Source organism: Gymnodraco acuticeps, unplaced genomic scaffold (genome assembly GCF_902827175.1).
Source record: "Gymnodraco acuticeps unplaced genomic scaffold, fGymAcu1.1, whole genome shotgun sequence".
Classification (NCBI taxonomy): Eukaryota; Metazoa; Chordata; class Actinopteri; order Perciformes; family Bathydraconidae; genus Gymnodraco; species Gymnodraco acuticeps.
This window is the reverse complement of record NW_022991375.1, coordinates 3,961,815-3,981,880: the sequence shown is the minus strand read 5'-3', so window position 1 is coordinate 3,981,880 and position 20,066 is coordinate 3,961,815. Positions and strand designations below refer to the sequence as shown.

Here is a 20,066-nt window from a genome sequence, read left to right as displayed (position 1 = left end):
TAAATTAAAAAATAGTTACAAAAACAGTAAGTTAAAAATAGCCATGTATTTATATCATGTTGTTTCCCAGACCTCTAAAACTATTTGAGCATGTTAGAAAAATAGGCCCTAATCGCCTAATAAGAAACATCTATTCTTATTCAGGCAATTGTAATTATTAGTTATTCAGCTCTCATTGCTTTAATTGGGCAGGGTAGAAAAGGAAAGGCCTGCAGTTGCATGAATATTCTTTACTTTTGGATGGATTACATGACTGCCACCTTGTGGTCAGACTTTATACTTACTCAATATAGTTTTCAGGTAATTTACAAGGAGGACAATGAAGAATAGGGTAAATATAACAAGGCCAGTGTTGTAATGTCTCCTATTTTTTAACATAAAACAAACTGTTCTCCATCCATCCTCCCATGTATCAACAGACAGTGGATTAAGGCATTTACCATATAAATCACAACTCCTGTCCAGCAGATGGCGATATTAACTTCCCTGCTTCAACCTATTATGAGATCGGAAGTGTCGGCTTTTCAAAATAAAGTATCGTCAAGGTGATTGTCTTTGGTGAATTAATCCTACGCATAGTTCATGGATTACAGCCTTTGGTGGTTATAGATAGGCCCATCAGTGCTCTTAGGATCATGACATTTTAATTGATCATTTCAATGTTACAAACTGACAGTGCTTGTTAGTGGTTATTGTTAATAACCACATAACTGGTTATGTCGGTTATTAACCAACATACAATGTCGTATACTTTTTCATCGACATCCCTAGTTTCATTTAAACAGTTTTCAAGCCCTGTTTGTAATTGGAAACGTTCATGTGCAACTAAGTATACTTTTATTTTGAAATTAGCAACCGGGTGTAGTTCCCCTTTATTTCCGTGTAGCTTTTTGAGCTGTCACAAGTTTTACACAAAGGGAACACCGGTGGACTGCGCGCTGTAGTTGAGGGTTGAACGTGGATTAAAATGTCTGAAATGCAGCTGCTGAGGCTGTTCATCAGTGAGAGGCTGAGTGTGGCTGCAGAGGAGATCTTCTCCGCGGTGCAGAGGAGCATATCTGAGCAGAGATCTCATCAAGACGGTGACCACCGGCATGGACTCAAACCGGAAGTGCAATCACTCAATAGAGGTGTGTTTGGTTTCTGTTTTCAAATGCTCAAGCAGTCTTAAAGACGGTATAACGTTACACAGGTGTGATACATGTCCACCCCACTCACCTTATGAGGGTTGGCTTGATAACAGAAACACATATTGCTATAAAGTTCAACAGCACCAAAGACTATTACATGAATTTAGGTATTAAAAGGGTCATGATCATGATGTTGTGTAATGCCAAAGTCTTTGTCCCTGATTTAAAAAGTGCTCTGTCAAATATAATATATTAAAAGATATTATTGCAGCCCTAATACAAGGTGGGAGATGACATGCTACAAACTCAAACAACTTTTAATTGCATGCATTTTAAAACACTCAGACAGCAGTTCGAAGACAAGCCAGAGAAAAAAACTTCAAGAATTATGGAAGTATAAAGTCTTGGAAGTGGACTCTCCTTATAGCTTACTTTTCTTCATTACAACAAGACAGGATAATATAATGCTGAAATAAAACTGTAATCCACAAATACAATTTCTCTTTTTTCCTCTTAGCAGAGACGCCACATGGATTTATCAGTGCATATGTGCAGACACACCATGAAACGGATTGGAGTCCAAAGAGCTGCCACAACGACCCCAGTGTGAAACAGGAGGAGTGTGGCCTGCTGGTCCCAGACCCTCCAGCTATCAAACAGGAAGAGCCATGGAGCAGTCCAGAGGGAGAACAGCTACCAGACATGGAGGACACCAGCACTTTGAAAGTGACGCCCACCTTCATTTACTCAGCCATGACTGAGTTACAAACTCATGACACAGGACATGAAGACAGAAAGCCTGTACTTAAAACTTCAGCTGACCGCCGAGAGATTGAAGGAAACGCACAGTCAAGCAGTGAATGTTGGAATAATTTGCCAGATCGTTCTGTAACTGTGAATAACATGGGGCCTACGCAGGGTTTAGCAACAGTGACAGAGTACAGTATCGGAAACATCCACACGCAGAGCCCAACAGGGAAAAAACAGTGGACTAAAAGTTGTGAACCAAACAGCTCAACTTCATCAAAAAAAGAGACAAATACAAGCCAATCATACTGCTGCAGTTTCTGTGGCAAAGAATTCAGGCGAAGTACACACCTTGCCATGCACACTCAAATCCACACTGGTGAGACGATGTACGTCTGTGAGTTGTGTGGTAAAGAGTTTCGACATGGCAACAGTCTGACTGCGCACATGAGGATTCACTCGGAGGACAGGCCACACAGATGCAGGATTTGTGGAAAAGAGTTCCGCCATGTTGGTAACTTGAACGTCCACACGAGAATCCACACAGGAGAGAAACCCTACACCTGCACCGTGTGTGGAAAGAAGTTCAGTCGGAATAATGTAATGACAAAACACATGGAAGATGTTCACTTGGCATGACTTAATGAGAGTTAAGCAGAATATCCACTTTTCTGTAAATCTGTTCTTACTGTATGAAATGGTAATGCTATAAAGTAAAACATGGTAGAAATGGCTCATGATAGGCGGATTTTGCGGGGAGGGGCATATATAGTGGCTGAAATATGTTACAGCATTACTACGTCTAAAGGTGTTCCAATACAAATATTTCGTATGTCAATATTTTTAATAGATGTAATATAATGATTGTTACAATACAAAGCTGAATAATATCATGTTTTGTTTGAAATAATTTCATTTTTGAGCAGTCGCATGTTGTGACGTGTGTGTGACGTTAAGGACACAAGTTCCCTCGCTTTTTTTTGCATACAAGTGATTCAGCTATTGTATTACAATAATTAGCAGTAATGGCTATGCGGCGATTTTTAAAACGTTTAAGGCGTCTACTTCTGCACTAAGTAGGACACTGGTTCATAATATTGTAGCGTGTTCAAGTAACCAAGGGATATAGTAGTTATCAAGTATAAGATGTGCACGGTTATAAGTTTTACAGATACAATGCACTGTTGTTGGGGGGAGAGACCGCTCCTTCCATATGAGTGTGTGTGTGTACGGCGTGCATGACAGGACGAGTTGTGTTCGTATGTGAAAAAGTCATACTCAGTGCGGTGAACGCTGGCTTTATTGCTACGCAATAGTTGGGACTGTGTACTGTGTAAAAAAGGTTTGCCCCCCCAAGCGCAAATGTCAAACTCCGCCTATCATGATGGGTTACAATAAAAGCTGTAAATTGCCTATATAATTGTTCTGTAAATTGATTATTATAAGCAAGAAATTATCTTTATGTGTAAAATCTTTGGACAGATAACACTTTTCAGAATTCTTCCCCAGTATAACATGTCTCTTGTCATCTCACTAATGATGCAGAGGTTATGAGTGGTGGTATACACGTATTTATTTGTTTCCTTCTTTTAATGATGACTTCTTATAAATATAATCCAGCCAGAAACATTAATATTAAGAATACATTAATGCAACAAACATAATCCAATAAAAATAATGTATATTATTTTGAAGTGGGCCACTCTGCATAATGAGTGTTATTTATTTACTATTAGGATTTGTCAAATATCGGAATACCTGAATTGAAATGTGTAATCCAAACTGCTTGTAAAAAGTGCCTGGTTTGTGAAGCTGAAAAAGCAAGATGTAACCGATTGTTAATAAACGTGAATTAAAATGCAATTTATTTTTCGATGCAGTAGTTTATCTTCAATATTCGGGCAGTGTCGTAAATAAAGCCTTTTTCCGCTGTTGCCATGGCGACAGAAAGTAAACACCGCCGCTGTTGGAGCAGTAGTGTTGTTACTGTCCGGTGTCCACACTCAAAATATGTCCGAAATGTCTGCTATGAACAGAAAGGTGATACAAACTCTGGCTGAAACGATATCAAAGCACGCGGAGCACTGTGAGTATGCGCTTCAAACTTAATTTGTGAATCTTCCGCTATTCTACAAGTTTTGCGGTTTTTACTTGACGTAGCCTACCAGCTACGATGAAGCTATAACTAAATGTAAGTTAATTGAGCAATTATGATCCCAGTCAATAAAACAGAAGTGGAGTTCCTCATCCGGGAGTTCAACGTGCTGCTGGGGGAGCAGACCGTCTCTGGAAGAGCAGTGCCCGGCCTGGACAGAGGGACGTTCAGGAGCATCCTGCACAACATCTTCGGGATGACCGACGACATGATCATGGATGGGGGTGATCTCTCTACTTCAGATGCATTTTAATGACAGATATTTTATATTAGGATAACCAGCAGCAATACACAAGCACCTACAATAGTGTTATATTGTCAGAGTTTATAGATTTTTCATCTTCACAGTCTACTGTATATTTTCTACTTTTTAATACTGTTTTAATTATATTTTGAGATGTTTCATTTATAGTATTCTTAATTTATACTCTTTCATTTCTACTTATGTGCAATGCCTTGTTTTTTTGCTGCTGCAATTAAAACATTTCCTAATTTGGGATCAATAAAGTACATCTTATCTTAATTGCTGAAATTGTTTTTCGGTTCCCCAGTTTTCAGGACATTTGACAAAGACAACGACAGCTTTGTTAGTATGAAAGAATGGGTTGAGGGACTGTCTGTATTCCTTCGAGGGACCTTGGAGGAACAAATCAAATGTAAGCTCTCAATCTTACTTTTAGCCTTTACATGTGAACAAATATATAAAACATATTCTACAAACTATTATCCAGGTAATAACTCTTTCCCTCTTTGCACGGCTCAGACTGCTTTCATGTGTATGACTTGAACGGCGACAACTATGTCTCCAGAGAGGAGATGTTCCACATGCTGAAGAACAGCCTCATTAGACAGCCCACAGAGGAGGACCCTGACGAAGGAATCAAAGATCTGGTGGAGATCACACTTAAGAAAATGGTGAGGCGATTATGCCGTTTGACTTTTTATTTACTTCTTCATAATGTTCTCTGCACCACCTCCTCAAACCCCTGAACATCAGATTTTAGTGTTTCAGCGGGAAATAAGCAAAAACATTTTTCCGTTGTGTACATACCTCACTGATTCATGGACACAACTTCAGAAAAGCACATTGTTGTTTATATTTGTAGGACTATGACCACGATGGTAGACTATCGTTTACTGACTTTGAAAAGTCAGTAAGAGAGGAGAATCTATTACTTGAGGCTTTTGGAACCTGCCTCCCTGACACTACGGTACGTTTAAATCAAAGACGGAAAAACTATAATAACTTATTACTTTTTACGACAGATATCTAATCCATTTCTTTTTCTGTTTTCAGAGTATTGAGTCATTTGAGCATCATGTGTTTCAGGAACAACTTGAACAATGAAGAGAAATTGCATTCATGTGCATTTTCAGATATCTAGTCTTTAATAAAAACGTAAATAGATTTTTCAGTGTGGTACAACATGTGAAAATAAAAACAAGCTGCCAAGAGAAAATGTTTGAATGGTGATTTTCCAAGGCAGTCATTTCTGCATACATTTCAGCATCAAGGCAGCTCTCTAAATCAAATCCGACGACGTGGTTTCACCTTTTTCTCCACTGGTTTGAGGTCAGGAACTGATTCCACCTGAGAAAGATCACAACAACAAAATTACTCAAATAAAAGGCATTAAATCTGCAGTGAAGTCTTCATTTTTTATTAAACGATGCTATGATCGGTTACCTTTTTTAATGTGTTCCTGATCAGGTTTGCAGTTGTGTTTAGTGACACATCCTCCATGTCCAGTTTAGGAGGTTCTGGTAGCTTTGGCCCAATAAGTGGCTCATTGTTTATAGTAACATCAGTCAGTGAGTGATCTGCCGCTTCTTCCATTCTGCGTTTCCTGTTCTCCAAGTGTGTGGTCCTGGGGACAAATCGGACTGCTGCAGGAGCCTGATTTAAGGTCAGTCTTTGTTCAGTGCCTCTGTCTTTGTCTAAAGATGCTTGGTAGGAGCTTGAACTCTGAGGTTCCAGGCGTTTTGTGTCAATGATGGCATTATGTAATGTCCCCATTTTGTCTTCTGTTGGTATAGTCCAATGTGGATTTCCATGCCTGTAGTAATGATATTCCTGGGGAGGAAATGGCAGTAGAGGAAAGCCTGAATAATGGCAGATGTTTGAAGAATTCCCTGTATTATCAGGAACAACGGTTTTCTCATATCTGGCAATGACTGTCTCTGATGTGGTGGCCTTTTCTGATGAAGTGGGTTTCTCGTTTACGGCCTCCTTCTGTTCTTTTTCTCTTGCTTTTAAAAAAACAAAACATAGAATCAGTCTTTACAACCACAAAGATCAAATGAAACCTCTATCATATGAAAAATCTGGCTTATTTCATTCAGTAGATGGTAGATGAATATACAATATAGTACATACATATTGTTTTTACTCTAAAAGAATAAGTCTGTATTTTATGAAAAGTGTACCTTTATTCCGAACAGCCCTGATTATATATCTCCTCCTGTCCTGCAACTTTAGCCTGGTGTCTTCCACAGTCTCATACTCTGGGACGTAGCACACATGCAGCAGACCACCGTAAAAACTCTTCTCATCCATGCGTCGTTTTGCTGCTCTGAAACCCAAAGTTAATTTATTTAGCAAGTCTTTTCAACTGATCCAGCATTATGAACAATGTTGTGTGTTACACCCTGTACCTGGCGCTGGTGAGTTTCTGGAACTTGACCAGGTAGACCTCTGTGAACTCCTCAGCAGGGTACTCGTCCAGGGGCCTGTACTCCTCCACAGCCCCGTACAGAGCACACAGCTGGATCAGCTCTGTCATCACTCCTATGGCTGGGACCCCTTGGATCATCAGGTAATTGGACTCTAAATTGATGGTGTATACCTGATGATGCATACAACAAATAGGATTACACATGCTCTATAATGTATCGGCCACACACTGATATTATACGTAGCTCTGACCCACTTTTCTTACTTATATTTAGCATATTCTTACCTTAACAGCTCTGTCTCTCCTCCCATCTCTATATTTAGGTCGAGAAATGCATATTTTCTTCTGTTCATGGTGTTTATAGACATCTGGGACCCCCCAACAACTTGAATTGTTATTGCGAGGCGCCGCCATGTTTCTAGAGATAACTTTCCGGTTGGTGCCCTTCAAAATAAGAGTTCATTGCTTTTGCATCGATTGCGTTTCCATGTGTAATATCTTATTTTGAAACGTGATTCAGATTGATTTCAGCTGCTTTGGTCTAGCTTCGGAACACACAGAGCACATCGATCGGCTGTGAGTTTGTTGCACATTTAACGCTAGCAAAGTAAACTGTCGTGGATTTGCAGAGCTAACGTTAGTCAGGCGATGTGAAAATAATGTTTACTAGTCAGGGCATTCAACCCGTAACTGTTGTATTTAGCAACACAAAAAACTGCTTTCTTCATATCTCTTCGAAGTTAATATCTCATCTTTCCTTGAACGAGGTAAGTTAGCTTAGCCAGCTATCCCACTGTCAGTGTCAACTATAATAATCATTATGGAAGTTTAGATTTGTGACTTTTAAAGCAAGAAATATATGTCAGTTTTTAAAAATAGGGTTTCATGCGTTTGTTGAAGTATGTTGGTTTTCTTCCTGATCATTGTACATGATTTGTGTTGCTGTCAAAGTTGCCTCCAAATGTTTACATTACCAAATGACTCAAGGCCAGCCCCATCATGTCAACTTGCTCACTAGCACAAGGGTTTATTGTAAAACATGGCATCCTCTGCAAAAACAATTCCTGAGAGACTTACCTAGGGTTGGCTATACAGTTACCTATATGTAATTCGCTTTGGATAAAAGCGTCTAACAAGTAACATGTAATGTAATGTATCCTGACTTCAACATAAGGAACGAAGAAGAAAGAGTTGACTGTCAGCAGAAGCGATGAGACTCCATGTGGTTTCTCATTAGGTTTAATGACAATGCATCCAATATCGACTCATAACAAACATCAGTAAACATACATGAAACATTGTCTTTATATATAAAGTATTCGTCACTATTCCATGTTGGTTTTACCATTTTAGTAGTAGTTCCCTTTAAGTCTCACTTGGTGGGGACAAAACTTAATATTTTAAATGAAACCGGAGAGTGCCAGTGCATTTGTCTACATCCTGTTTCACTGTGGCCAATTTGCAACATTATAAATCCACATGAAAAATAACATATTTCAGATTTTTCTGTGTGATTCAAGGTGAAGTTGGTGTTGAGAATAATTGGTTTGACCCACCTCTTCTTCAGTTAGGAATACAACTTGAGAAAGCTCCATCCTCGAGGCTGTAAAATGTCTTAAATAATCAAAAAAGGAAAATAATGACGATTATGCTGCAGAAATGATGTGCATTGCCATTATTCCCATGTAGTGTTCCATGCAATCAAACATGTCCTATCAACTCTCTGCGTTTGTGTTCAGAACCAGGCTTTGGAGCTGTCCTGGGGCCATGGATCCCCAGTATTTCTCAGCTGGACTCAAAACAGATCCTCCTCCAGCCTGAACAGCCATAAAGTGGAGCTATGTCGACAACTGGGAGAAAAACTTGGCCTGAAGGATGGAGAGCAGGTACAGCTGTGCTCTGTTTCACACAGAATATTCTATGATTGACATGACGCATGCTGGCAGCCTTTTGACAGTTTAAAGGAAGTGTCAGTTGATGTATGGCTGAGTATGTGTTTGTATTGACCGACTGTTGTGTGGTTTCTCTCAGGGCTTCCTGAGACCATGTCGCCAGGTTTCATCTGTGCATCAAGTGTTTGTGGAGCCTCTGTCATTTGATGACTGGGAGATCTTGGTGAGTGAGTTTAATTAATAACATGAGTTACCCAATTCTTGGTGAAAAATACAATGCAAATGTATCTTCTGACAATCTTCCCACTACCAACGAATACACAAGGGATGTACTTGTGACCCAAATTCACATCAAACTGTTTTATTCTCTGTTTTCTGTGATTGACACCCCCAGGAGCTCCACAGTGCAGCGCTGGAGCAGCATCTGTTGGATCAGATCAGAGTTGTTTTCCGAGATGCCGTGTTTCCTGTGTGGGTGGACAGCCACACAGCCATCTACATCCAAATAGGTCAGAGTTAATCTGATAATTATCCTTTGTTGGTAGAAAATAGTATTTGAATCGGCTTTGTCTTCTGCCAATCTGAGCATTTCATGGCGAGAAAAAAACCAGAGAAGTGCTTTGATTGAAAACCATATTTGTGAAGGCAAATGTGAATGTTCTGTGAGGACAGTATTCATAAACACAGTATGTTCTGTTCTTAACTCTTTGCAGCATCGCTTTCGCCATCTGTGCCGTATGGTCGCTTGGAGCAGTTCACAGAACTAATTGTCTCTCCTAAAATCCACGCTGAGATTGGCAACCTCAATGGCTCTCCAATGAGACAGGACGACAAGCAGCATTTTCCCGGACAGCAAAATATGGATCATTCCTCCCCTTCTGGACCATCATTAGAAACTACCTCCCCTGTCCCTCAAAGCCACCAGTGGGGCGGCATAGCTGACCTGAAGAGCCTGCTACGCTTCATGATTAAGGGAACTTACGACCCAGTTAAGGAGCTGCCACCTGTACCTGATGTGCCTGCCCTCTTTCCCGACTCCATCTGCAGAGTGTGTGGTGTACCGCCAGACTCTCTTTGCACTATAAGCCAGGTTGCAACAGCCGTTGTTCATTTATTTCCTCGGAGCCACGGGTCAAATGCTGTGCCAACTGGAGGTCAGTCGTCAGTGACTTATGGCCTGCTCTCAAAAGTTCTCTCCCCTAAAGAATCAAGGGACAGAGCCAAGCAGGCCATGGAGAAAAAGAAGAACACAGGAGTTACTAAAGTGACAGAAGGAAAGGAATTGAATGAAGAAGAAGCCATAGTGGTCAGGGTGGTCTGCCATGATACTGAGAAGCAAACAAGCAAGGAAAACAGTCACAGTCAGGGAGAGATCCATAGTGGAAGAGTATGGGTGAGTACGCTGTTCATCTAATTTAGGGTTAACTGTGTTACTTTTACTCAGTCATCTTCTTCTTTATATGCTGTCATGTCTCTAACAATAATTGTGATTGTCAGATCCCTCAGCCCCTTGCCGTCAGGTTGAATATCATCCCACATTCAACAGTGAGAATTAAACCGGTGAAATCAGCTATCAAAGTGGCCTCCTCTATTCGCTTACAGCCTTTAATACCCCTGGTGAGTGCTTGAAGAGCCAATATGGTCACAGTGTGGTTTTCATGTATCATTCATTTATAACTCCTCACATTAGTACATTGTCAACTAGGCGTTAGATTAAACCTCTCTCTTTCGCTATGTCCATGTGACCTTTGAAATGTACTTCTCAGCCTGAGGAAGACGATGAGGAGATCAAGACAGCTTTCCTTGGTTGGCTGCACACTCAGAGTCATGAGCCTTTAGCCTGTCTGACTGCTCGGTCTGGCACCATCCTCCTACATGGAACCGATGGTAATTCGAATGCACTCCTTCTTTTAAGTTATTGTACAAATACACAGATGGCACTTGATAGAAATACTAAAGATACCAGAAATCACATGAAATGGTAGCACTTTAAACTGCAATCAAACATAATTGATCTCCCATCTTCTTTTCCTTTTTTATAGCTAAGTTAGAGTTTGCTTTAACTGTACTGAAACCAGAACCAGGCAGTGACCCTCCAGACCAGCTGTTCTTACTCGCAACCCCTGTTGTCAAGAAGGAACACATTCAGGTACAAGCACATGGATCATGTAAATTACACATGAATATGCTATCATTAAAACAGATTGCTGTAGGCAGTTTGTTCTTTGAATTTGTTCTATGATTTGATGCTTCTATCGTTTCAAAATGGTCAAATGATGTGTCACCTACAGGTAGACAGAGTGACATGGCCAGCTGTGAAATCTGTAGCCGAATCACCCAATCCAGAGCTTCCCTGCCTCAGTAGTCTTGGGTAAGTCTGTATATATTTGTGAGTGTGTGGGATTAAAACAAGGATCTTTTGAAGCATCAATTTCTCTCTCCATCTCTCACTTCTCTCTCTTCATCTAACCCCAGTGGGATCCATGAGCTCAGTACGACTGGATTTGACTTCATCTCCCACAGCCTTCTGGGTAGTCCCCTCTCAAGAGAGCTTGGTAGCACTGGGCAGGGTCTCCATGGAGGAGCTCTTCTCATCACTGGTGCTAAGGTATCTCTTTACATAACCATAATACTGCTTACAGCTAAGATACTAGGAGTACATTTAAATACCTACAATGATTTTGAAGAACTGATGAAGAGTGCTAATTCTGCAGCTAAAACTTGTCAGACATACAGCACAGTAGTCATTTTTCTTTGATCTTTTATAATATTTGTATGTATACTGTCCGACGTACATTGTGTTCAAATGTAACCTCACAGGGAAGTGGAAAAAGCACTCTTTCCCGAGCCCTCTGTAGAAGAGCTAGAGAAGAACTGGATGCACATGTGGAGCTGGTGGACTGCAAGAAACTACAAGGTAAAACAAACTCCATACAGGTATTTGTATTAAATACAAGTAATATAGTTTAATGGATATTTCCTTTATTTCCTTTTCAGGCAAAAGGTCAGAAACAGTAAGACAGATGCTGCAGGATATTTTTGAGCAGGCGGAGTGGAGGCAGCCTTCAGTCGTTCTTCTTGACGACCTGGACCACGTGACTGGGGCGCCAACATCACCAGAGCATGAGCACGGTCCTGAGGCGCTGCTGCAACAGCACATAGCACAGAGTAAACCAACAAATATATATTTAGCTTTTGTCATTTGTCATCTAAAATCATGACGGCTCTAGTTCACAGGAAGGATTGATGCTCACCACAGGCCTTGATGCTGTCTCCTCCTGTTGTCTGTGTGTGTCTGCAGGTCTGCAGGATGTGGTGGACGAGGTGCTGCTTCACTCCAGCCTGGTGTGTCTGATCATCACCAGCCAGAGTGAGCATTCCCTCCACCCCTCCATCACCGAGGTGCAGGGGTCCCACTTCATCCAGGGCTTCGCACACATCCAGCCACCGGACCAGGTCAACACACAGTTTAAAAATACTACTATAATCATTTAATCGCATAATTCAGATATGTGAAATCTGACACCATAATAAGCTATCCAAAGCTTTTGAATAGGGGTCCAGACCCTAAACGGCAAGAATTTAAAATATGTATTATTAACACATCTAGAAGTGGAGAGAGTTCATGTCATACGCTATAAGCTAAAAAGCTCACAACAACAAGCAAATGCCATAAAAACAAAACGTATAAACAGGTAAGATATAATAATCACAGACACATTACAAAGGAGAATAAGGGTGTAAATGAAATGCAATTCAGAGTAAATTCAGTAAAGTTCACTTAATGTATTCAAGCTTTGACATATTTGCTTAACAGCTGCTGCCTGAAACACACACACAGGAATTCAAACATTGCTGAAGGTAAAAACCAACATCAACCTGTTTGCTAATGTTTCGTAGGCTCAAAGGGCGGAAATCCTGCGCCATCTGATACTCGGAAAAAGCTGCTTGTCTGAGGAGACCTTACAGACTCTAGACCTGGCAGCTGTTGCCAAGGAGACGGAGGGATACACACCCCAAGACCTTGAGCTACTGTTGCAGCGGGCTGTCCATGCCAACACTGTGCAAAGAGGACACAGTGACCAGGGTACCACATATTATAGAATTCAAAATGTTTCCCATGTTATTGATGTAAGGATGATTTCCATGTGTTCTTTAAGTTTGCCTCCTCATATCTGTAATCATGCTAATGCTAGTTTATCGTTCCACCTTGACACTATTTGTTTGTGCTCTGTATCTCTCAGGTGTGTGTTTGTTGTGGAGGGACTTTGTGCAGGCTCTGAAGGGGTTCACTCCTCCCTCGCTGTGGGGGGCAGACCTCCACACCCCGAGTGGAGTGGGACTGGAGAGGGTGGGGGGGCTGAGGGAGGTGCGACAGCAGCTGATGGACACCATAATGCTCCCGGCTAAGGTGAGTGTCCGTGTGACGTATCATAACCAGGAGGGTTTTCAGTCAGATGGATGCACCACCACCACCACAGGAGGAACAGAAGTAAAATAAATAAATAATAATAGTGGATTTGATGACAATGCATTTACCAACAATTGTCATTTCAGCACCATAATTGCCATTGATCAAGATAAGATATTAAAAGTCACGACACAAGTGGGAGTAATAGCAGTTAAGATGATAAATGCAGACCAATTGATTTTGTTTAAACAGATATTATTTTAATTAAAGTCAAATCACGAAGAATTTAATCACTTCCAAATCTTATTCCATTTCCCTTCATAATAATGTATGATGCCGTTTCATCCAGACCAATAAATGTGTAAACCTTGTTTATAAGATGTATGATAGAAAGCGGTGATAAAGGAGAAAAGTTTTTGAGTTCCAAGAAAACAAAGATTTTATGATTTGATTTTTGTTTTCCCACAATAGTACAGTTATTAGAAAACACACTAGGTTTTTCTGGTGACTGGCCGTTTGATTTGATCAGCTTTTTATCATTGAATTGTTTCTTGCAACTTTCATAGTCTTCAATCTCTCTATTTCCCCCCCAAGCCGACCCAAGAGCAGGTCCTTCAGGGCAGGGGCAGGAATAGTAATATGTACCCACTGTAGACTTACTGTCTTTTGAGTGCACTTCATACAGTAGATACCTCAACGTTTTATATAGACAGTTTTGTGTAGTGTTATTCGCAGCACTACATTGACCAAATTAAGCTTCCTGCTGATTAAAATGAAATGAGATTAATAATACAGTAGGGATTTAACTTCAAGTAAAAATAGCCATCATCCAGTGTCTAAGTTTCCATTATCTTTCTTTAAATGAAAATATGCTGGGTGTAAGCATATTTCTTTGAACAGATGAACATCAATGAAATCATCAGGTGTAATTCTTGATATTTGATTGTGGTTCTTTGGTGTCTTGCAGTATCCAGTCCTGTTCTCCAATCTCCCCATCCGCCATCGCTCAGGAATATTACTGTATGGAGCTCCTGGTACAGGGAAGACGCTGCTGGCCAGGGCCGTGGCCAAAGACAGTGGCATGAACTTCATCAGCATCAAGGTAAGCTGGGATTTGGCTCTGAAAGTAGAAATGATTAAAATAAAATATAATTATGTATATTGGTTTTTGTTATTTACATGGCATCAATCCACCAAAGAACACACCTATCAGCAAAGCAAGTGAAACAAAAGCAGACTGCTATTGAACCCAAAATATATATGATAACAAAAAAGAAAACACTTCAGAATCTCACATCCATAAAATCTCACATCCATCCTGACGGTCTCTCTTAACCAGAGCAAGCTATATCTTCAGTGATGCAGAATAATTCTCTCTCTCCAGGGCCCTGAGCTTCTGAGTAAGTACATTGGAGCGAGTGAGCAGGGAGTCCGCAATATCTTCCAGAGGTTAGTCAACACACCGTCTCTCTATTCCTGCAGCAGACCTTTTATAGTTGCCAGTTTGAATGAATAGCATTAAATATGAATGGTAATTGTAATCTCCAGTAACAGTAATTAACGGAGATCCCTCTGTTTGATCCAGGGCTCAAGCTGCCAAGCCGTGCATTCTGTTCTTCGATGAGTTTGACTCTCTGGCCCCCAGGAGGGGCCACGACAGCACAGGAGTAACGGACCGGGTGGTGAACCAGCTCCTCACCCAGCTGGACGGGGTGGAGGGGCTGCAGGGTAGGTCATAGAAACACCATGACAGTATACTGCATAGTGTTGCATGAGCTCTGGTGTAGAGCTAAGGTTTGCCAGCATATTCTATTGTCATCTTTTACTAATCAGTAATGCAGGCTTGAGATTTTTGCTTATTTGCCGTCTTGTTGAGAGTAAGAGGGGAAGATCAATACCAATCATCCCGGTCCACAAGTAATTATTGAGCTTTTAAGTAGCTGATAGGCAGATTGTGTTGCCTCCAGACAGAGCCAGGCTATCCTGTTTCCAGTCTTTGTGCTACGCTAAGCTAACCGTCTCCAGCTTCATATTTATCTATGAGAATAGAGTCTGTCCTGACTTTCTACACTTGACAAGAAAATAATATGCCATTATTAGGATGAATTGGAGACTATATAAACCAATTTGCTTTAGTATAGATTATTAATTTAATGCATTTAATGTCAGAGGAACAAGCAGCCTCAGCTTTTATTAAATAAGACCATGGAGGTGATGGACACTGGGTCTTAGTAACATTAAAAATAGGCTATTTGATTGACTTATATTGCCTCTTTGTCTGTTTTGTTCTGTTTTGATGACATGATTTTTTGTACACTATTGTTCTATGTGAAAGCTTAGTGTTGTCTAACATTGTGTACAAGTCCTTGCATGGAAAAATTTTTTAAAACGACAGAAATAAAATAAAGGGAAGGAAGTGTAAAAGTGTTTTCCACAATAAATAAGAACTCTTCATGTTTTTACTTGCAGGTGTTTACGTGCTTGCAGCCACCAGCCGTCCAGACCTGATCGACCCGGCTCTGCTGAGACCTGGACGACTCGACAAGTCCCTCTACTGCCCGCCTCCTGACCTGGTCTGTTGCTTTAAAATCCACCACTCCTAATCATCATATGAAAAGACCTTTCGATGACACCATACTTTATACTCTTATTAAGATATATTTGTCTGCAGAATTCTTTAAATCAAACACAACCAATGTTCAGTGATTACGTTCATGGTAGTAAATCAACGGTTGTATTTCCAGGAGGATCGTGTGGAGATCCTGAGGGCTCTGAGCTCCGGTGTGGCTCTGGCTGCTGACGTGGACCTGGATCAGCTGGCCACAGCCACGGAGCAGTTCACCGGGGCCGACCTGAAGGCCCTGCTCTATAACGCCCAGCTGGAGGCCGTCCACAGCAGCATGGGCTCCAGCACACCGCATGTAGGTCTACCTCAACACAAGTCACTGAGGAGCTCCTCTTGGGGTTGTCTTTGGGCTTACAGAGCAGGAAGGCAGGGAACTTCTGGCCAGTCCATTTTTCTTTTTACTATTTACGGTTAACGTCGAAAGCAGCCAAGCTCAGGTTCTTTGTCCCTTATGGCTCGTTAAATGAGTTTTGTATGAGCTACTCTCCTTGTTATTAAAACATCAGTTCAAAACACAATTCAAATCCCAATTCATGTTGACAACGATATGATTGGATGTGTTAAAACCCAAGTGCTAGCAGAGGCAGAATGAGCTGACATCTAAGTGATCCTTAATAACAATAACACAGTGAAGGTACTTTACTGTACTTGCACACTTTTGTATCTAAACGTTGTCCCTCCCTTCTGGGGGATCAGGATCTGACCTGTGGCTCCGACAGCGACATGAGTCTGTCCTCCATGATGTTCCCGAACAACAGCAGCGGCTCGGATGACTCGGTGGGGGAGGGGGACCCGGGCCTGGACCAGTCCATGGTCCTGCTGGAGCCCAGTGAGCTTCGAGCTGAAGAACATCGTGGAAATGTTTGGAGAATTTACTTTGGAAGCTCCTACGAGTCAGATGTCGGGAATTCACCCATTTTAGGACTGGTGAGACCTTTCTTTTTTAATCATTGCTCAACAACAATCAAAACATACGCATACAATATGATTACACAAATATACACATTATTTAATGTGGGTTTTATAATGGGACCCATTTAGCAGACCAAGCTAAGATGCCATGTCCTTTGGCAAACTAGTTTAAAGGAATAGTTTTTGGGAAATATGTTGATTATCTTTTTATTCAGCAGTTTTAAACTACATATATCTCCACCGAGAACCACCACTTGTCATTTTATATTTATGATCTTGTACTAATATTCAACAAGCTTTTTTTCTCTCCTGCCTCCCTCCACAGAACTCCCAGTGCGTCTCTGCACCAAACTCAACCCGGGCATCGTGTCGGGACCAGGGCGGCCCCCTCCCCCCCGCCTTCATGTCCTCCCTGCAGAGCGGGTACGAAGAGCTCGGCCCCGAGCAGTTAGAGCGCCTGCAGCAAGACGTTCAGAACATCAAGAACAACTTCAGGAGCGCCAACGTAAGTGACCACAATAGAAAACAAAAATATCTAAATGCTGTTGTTTTTTGGACGTTTTGGGTCTTATGTAAATAAATCGATTTAGTGACAATAAAAGCATTAAAGTCTCAACTGACTTTAATAACCTTTTTGGCATAGTAAGTATACTATTACTTTTCTGTTAACATTTTCATGACACTGTACTACACTGACATTTTGTAAAAAATTGTCTAATTTTAATGGGTTACTCTTGCAAGACTTTTTAAATACTTTTTTTATTAAAATCTTTGTTTAAACCATTCTCTAAAGATGTATTTTGGCATAATATAAACTATTACTTTTTTATGATTTGTTGTAATGGTATACTCTAGTCTGAATTTCTATTGCATCCTGACATTTCTATGACCTTTTTTCATCCATCATTATCTTTTTAATAATGCAGACTCAATTACATTATATTTTAATGGTTATTTATTAAAACTAGTTTATGCTTTACTGATTAACTCATTGCCATTGTACAAACGACTTTTTCCAGATTCCTTATTAAAACCCCTGAGTGAATGATACGTCTTGTTCTCTATGCAGGAGGACAGTGTTCGGGGGCCGTCAGCCTCCAGCCGGCCCGGCCTGCTGCTCTGTCGGCTCCATCTGACCTCCGCCCTGACTGCGACCGCGGCGTCGCTCAGCACGGCCGACTGGAACAGATACACTAAACTGTGAGTAAGAAGACACCAAATAGAACTGCACTGCAACACTCACAGCAATATAAATTACGCTAATATTGATATATGATACTCAGGCAACACAAACTGTTTGCACAGCAGGAAGTAAGGAAATCGTATCACAGCTGTCCGTTTATTCTGAAAAGAAAGTTAGCTTTTAATGGTTTAATTGCCTGTTGAATTTATCAAGCATGTAATGAGCAATTTATAGTCTCCACTACAGGAGGAAATGAAAAGCTTTTGAAAAATTGGTGTTTCCAAATGTCAGCAATAGAGTAATATGAATCATTATTATAGTCTCTCTAATGATATTCAGCATTTTTATCATGTCAAATTACTTTGTTTTGCATTTTGTGAGTTCACTAGAATTATAGCTGAGCAGAGAAATGGCATGACTAACTATATAAAGCTGCTGACTCGCGTGTCAAGTAAACCATACATATCTTGTGGAACAAAAAACAAGACAGATATTGTAAATCCTTTCTAGTGTTGGATCAGTCTATCAAATCCGGTCTCTGGTATTTTATAGTACCTGTTTTAAACATAGTAAACCTTTCATAAATACACAGTTTTAATTAATTTCTTCTTCTTCTCTATAGGTATGAAGCCTTTGGGGGTGTAGGAGAAGGACAGTCTGCACAATCAGTCACATTCAAACCTGGACAACGTGTGACTTTAGCTTGATCAAACATGCTAACTCAATCAACCTAATTCGTTATTTTTGTGTTAGTTAATGAAAAATGTGATGTAATTTATATTTAAACATTCTAACAATCAGTGTTTAACCGTTCCAGATGGATGAAGACGTCTTAAATGTTTGTAATGTCCTACTGACTTGATTTTAGAGATATGTATCTACTTACAATGTAATTGACTGTACATATGTATAAATCCAGATGATAAATTATTTAATTTTTAGTATTAAAAAATGAATTGTTATAAAATTCATTCATAATTCATAATTTTTTGCTTAAAAGCACTGGATGTATTTCTTCTTTCTGCACACCCACACAGGTGTTTTCACTCAGTCCGCTGCTCAGGTTGTAGTTGTCGTAAACCAATATTTATCAAGGAGTCATAGTATATAGTATGTGGTTAGAAATATCACAAAAAAGTCATAGTTAAAAATATCATAAAAAGTGTCAAACAAAATGTCCCAAATCTTTTTTTAGTTGTCAAAAATATCAGAAAACACTTCATGGCATTATGTCATTAAAATATCATAAAGTCATAGTATAGTATGTTGTAAAAAATATCATAAAAAAGTCATAGTAAGTCAGAAAACTGTCTGAAAACAGAGTGCAACAGTAGTCTTCAGACTGTTCCCTGGCTGTTGCAGCGAAGCCATCTTAACAATATTTCCCTATTGAAGCACTTTGCCTGCTGTCATCCTCCACACTGGAACTGGCAGCTCTGCAGAGGTAAATATAGATGCACAGGGCTGCGTTTGGCTCGCTGAGTCTTGTGTCAATCCCACACAATGCCGCATGAAAAAACAACGGCCCAATTGGAAACATTCCTCTCTTCTCCTTCATCGATCTGTCACTTTCACCTCACACACCTGTGATGAGACGAGGGCAAAACTGTCACTCCAGGAAAGTCTTTCAAAATACACAAACAAAGGAAAAATAAATAAAAGTGGCATCTGAGACTTTGATAGGAAGCATTTCTGTGTCGTGGGTATCTGCGGTGGGTCTGCTGACAGGAAGAAAAGCTTGAGTTGGATTTGAACAGTCTAAAATGACATTTGTTATGTGATTCCTTATTGATTACTTTAGGGCAGGGGTGTCCAAACTTTCTTCACCAAGGGGCACATACAGAAAAATATTCGAAGGGCCGGGCCGCTCACTAGTGGTGAGGTATATTGCCTCATAAGTTAAGTTAGTTTGCAAAATCCATCAAAAGTAGGTAAATGATGCTTGATACTTGAATCTGCTTTAAGAAAAATAAACAGCCTACATCCCAGCCCTCCATAGAGTTTCATTTAATTTGTTAGCAGCTCATCCCTTACAACAGGAGCCCCAGGTTGATTATCATAAGAGGAAATAGGAAGAATATATTTGAAGTTTGTTATGTATAAGTTATTGGGCTTTTTTTCATCGACTTAGATTTGTTAGAACATATTTTCAAATGTAATTGACTGAATGTATTGTAAATTGGGCTGAACACATGAATACTACTGTGTAATATCCTCCTGAGACCCAGAAAGATTTGTTTAGATCACACAAGTCTTTAGGGTGGTATTAACATAATGTCTAACAAAAACTAAAAATATATTTTTTTATTTTTGTTTTATTGTGTGTCCTCTGTAG

General features: G+C 40.3%; 5 protein-coding genes across 6 annotated transcripts in view; 4 read left to right on the top strand and 1 right to left on the bottom strand.

Moving 5' to 3' along the window:
* si:ch211-193k19.2 (uncharacterized protein LOC100034574 homolog) overlaps positions 1 to 20,066 on the top strand; it is a 1,126,861-nt gene that overhangs the window by 417,624 nt on the left and 689,171 nt on the right. The window lies entirely within an intron of this gene.
* On the top strand, positions 171 to 3,729 carry LOC117562943 (zinc finger and SCAN domain-containing protein 22-like). Of its 2 annotated transcripts, none has more exons than XM_034241015.1 (2): positions 171 to 1,130; positions 1,651 to 3,729. In XM_034241015.1, the coding sequence occupies exons 1-2, from the start codon at positions 968 to 970 to the stop codon at positions 2,514 to 2,516; spliced, it is 1,029 nt and encodes a 342-aa protein (XP_034096906.1). In that variant the 5' UTR covers positions 171 to 967; the 3' UTR covers positions 2,517 to 3,729. The 2 variants fall into 2 exon arrangements, with proteins under 2 accessions (XP_034096906.1, XP_034096905.1); XM_034241014.1 differs by having other exon boundaries at positions 1,648 to 3,729.
* On the top strand, positions 3,841 to 5,492 carry efcab1 (EF-hand calcium binding domain 1). The gene is made up of 6 exons (XM_034241031.1): positions 3,841 to 3,963; positions 4,098 to 4,256; positions 4,584 to 4,688; positions 4,796 to 4,947; positions 5,139 to 5,243; positions 5,330 to 5,492. The coding sequence occupies exons 1-6, from the start codon at positions 3,888 to 3,890 to the stop codon at positions 5,378 to 5,380; spliced, it is 648 nt and encodes a 215-aa protein (XP_034096922.1). The 5' UTR covers positions 3,841 to 3,887; the 3' UTR covers positions 5,381 to 5,492.
* rbm48 (RNA binding motif protein 48) lies at positions 5,399 to 7,137 on the bottom strand. The gene is made up of 5 exons (XM_034241011.1): positions 6,993 to 7,137; positions 6,688 to 6,878; positions 6,460 to 6,605; positions 5,720 to 6,282; positions 5,399 to 5,623 (listed from the first exon to the last, which is right to left on the bottom strand). The coding sequence occupies exons 1-5, from the start codon at positions 7,119 to 7,121 to the stop codon at positions 5,561 to 5,563; spliced, it is 1,092 nt and encodes a 363-aa protein (XP_034096902.1). The 5' UTR covers positions 7,122 to 7,137; the 3' UTR covers positions 5,399 to 5,560.
* On the top strand, positions 7,272 to 18,906 carry pex1 (peroxisomal biogenesis factor 1). The gene is made up of 24 exons (XM_034240924.1): positions 7,272 to 7,474; positions 8,447 to 8,593; positions 8,739 to 8,822; positions 8,994 to 9,108; positions 9,313 to 9,992; positions 10,097 to 10,216; positions 10,366 to 10,486; positions 10,642 to 10,748; positions 10,891 to 10,970; positions 11,075 to 11,207; positions 11,420 to 11,516; positions 11,597 to 11,767; positions 11,901 to 12,055; positions 12,500 to 12,686; positions 12,844 to 13,010; positions 13,978 to 14,112; positions 14,395 to 14,459; positions 14,596 to 14,738; positions 15,480 to 15,583; positions 15,755 to 15,931; positions 16,333 to 16,563; positions 16,874 to 17,053; positions 17,618 to 17,748; positions 18,354 to 18,906. Exons 1-24 carry the CDS (start codon positions 7,367 to 7,369, stop codon positions 18,436 to 18,438), a joined length of 3,723 nt encoding a protein of 1,240 aa, XP_034096815.1. The 5' UTR covers positions 7,272 to 7,366; the 3' UTR covers positions 18,439 to 18,906.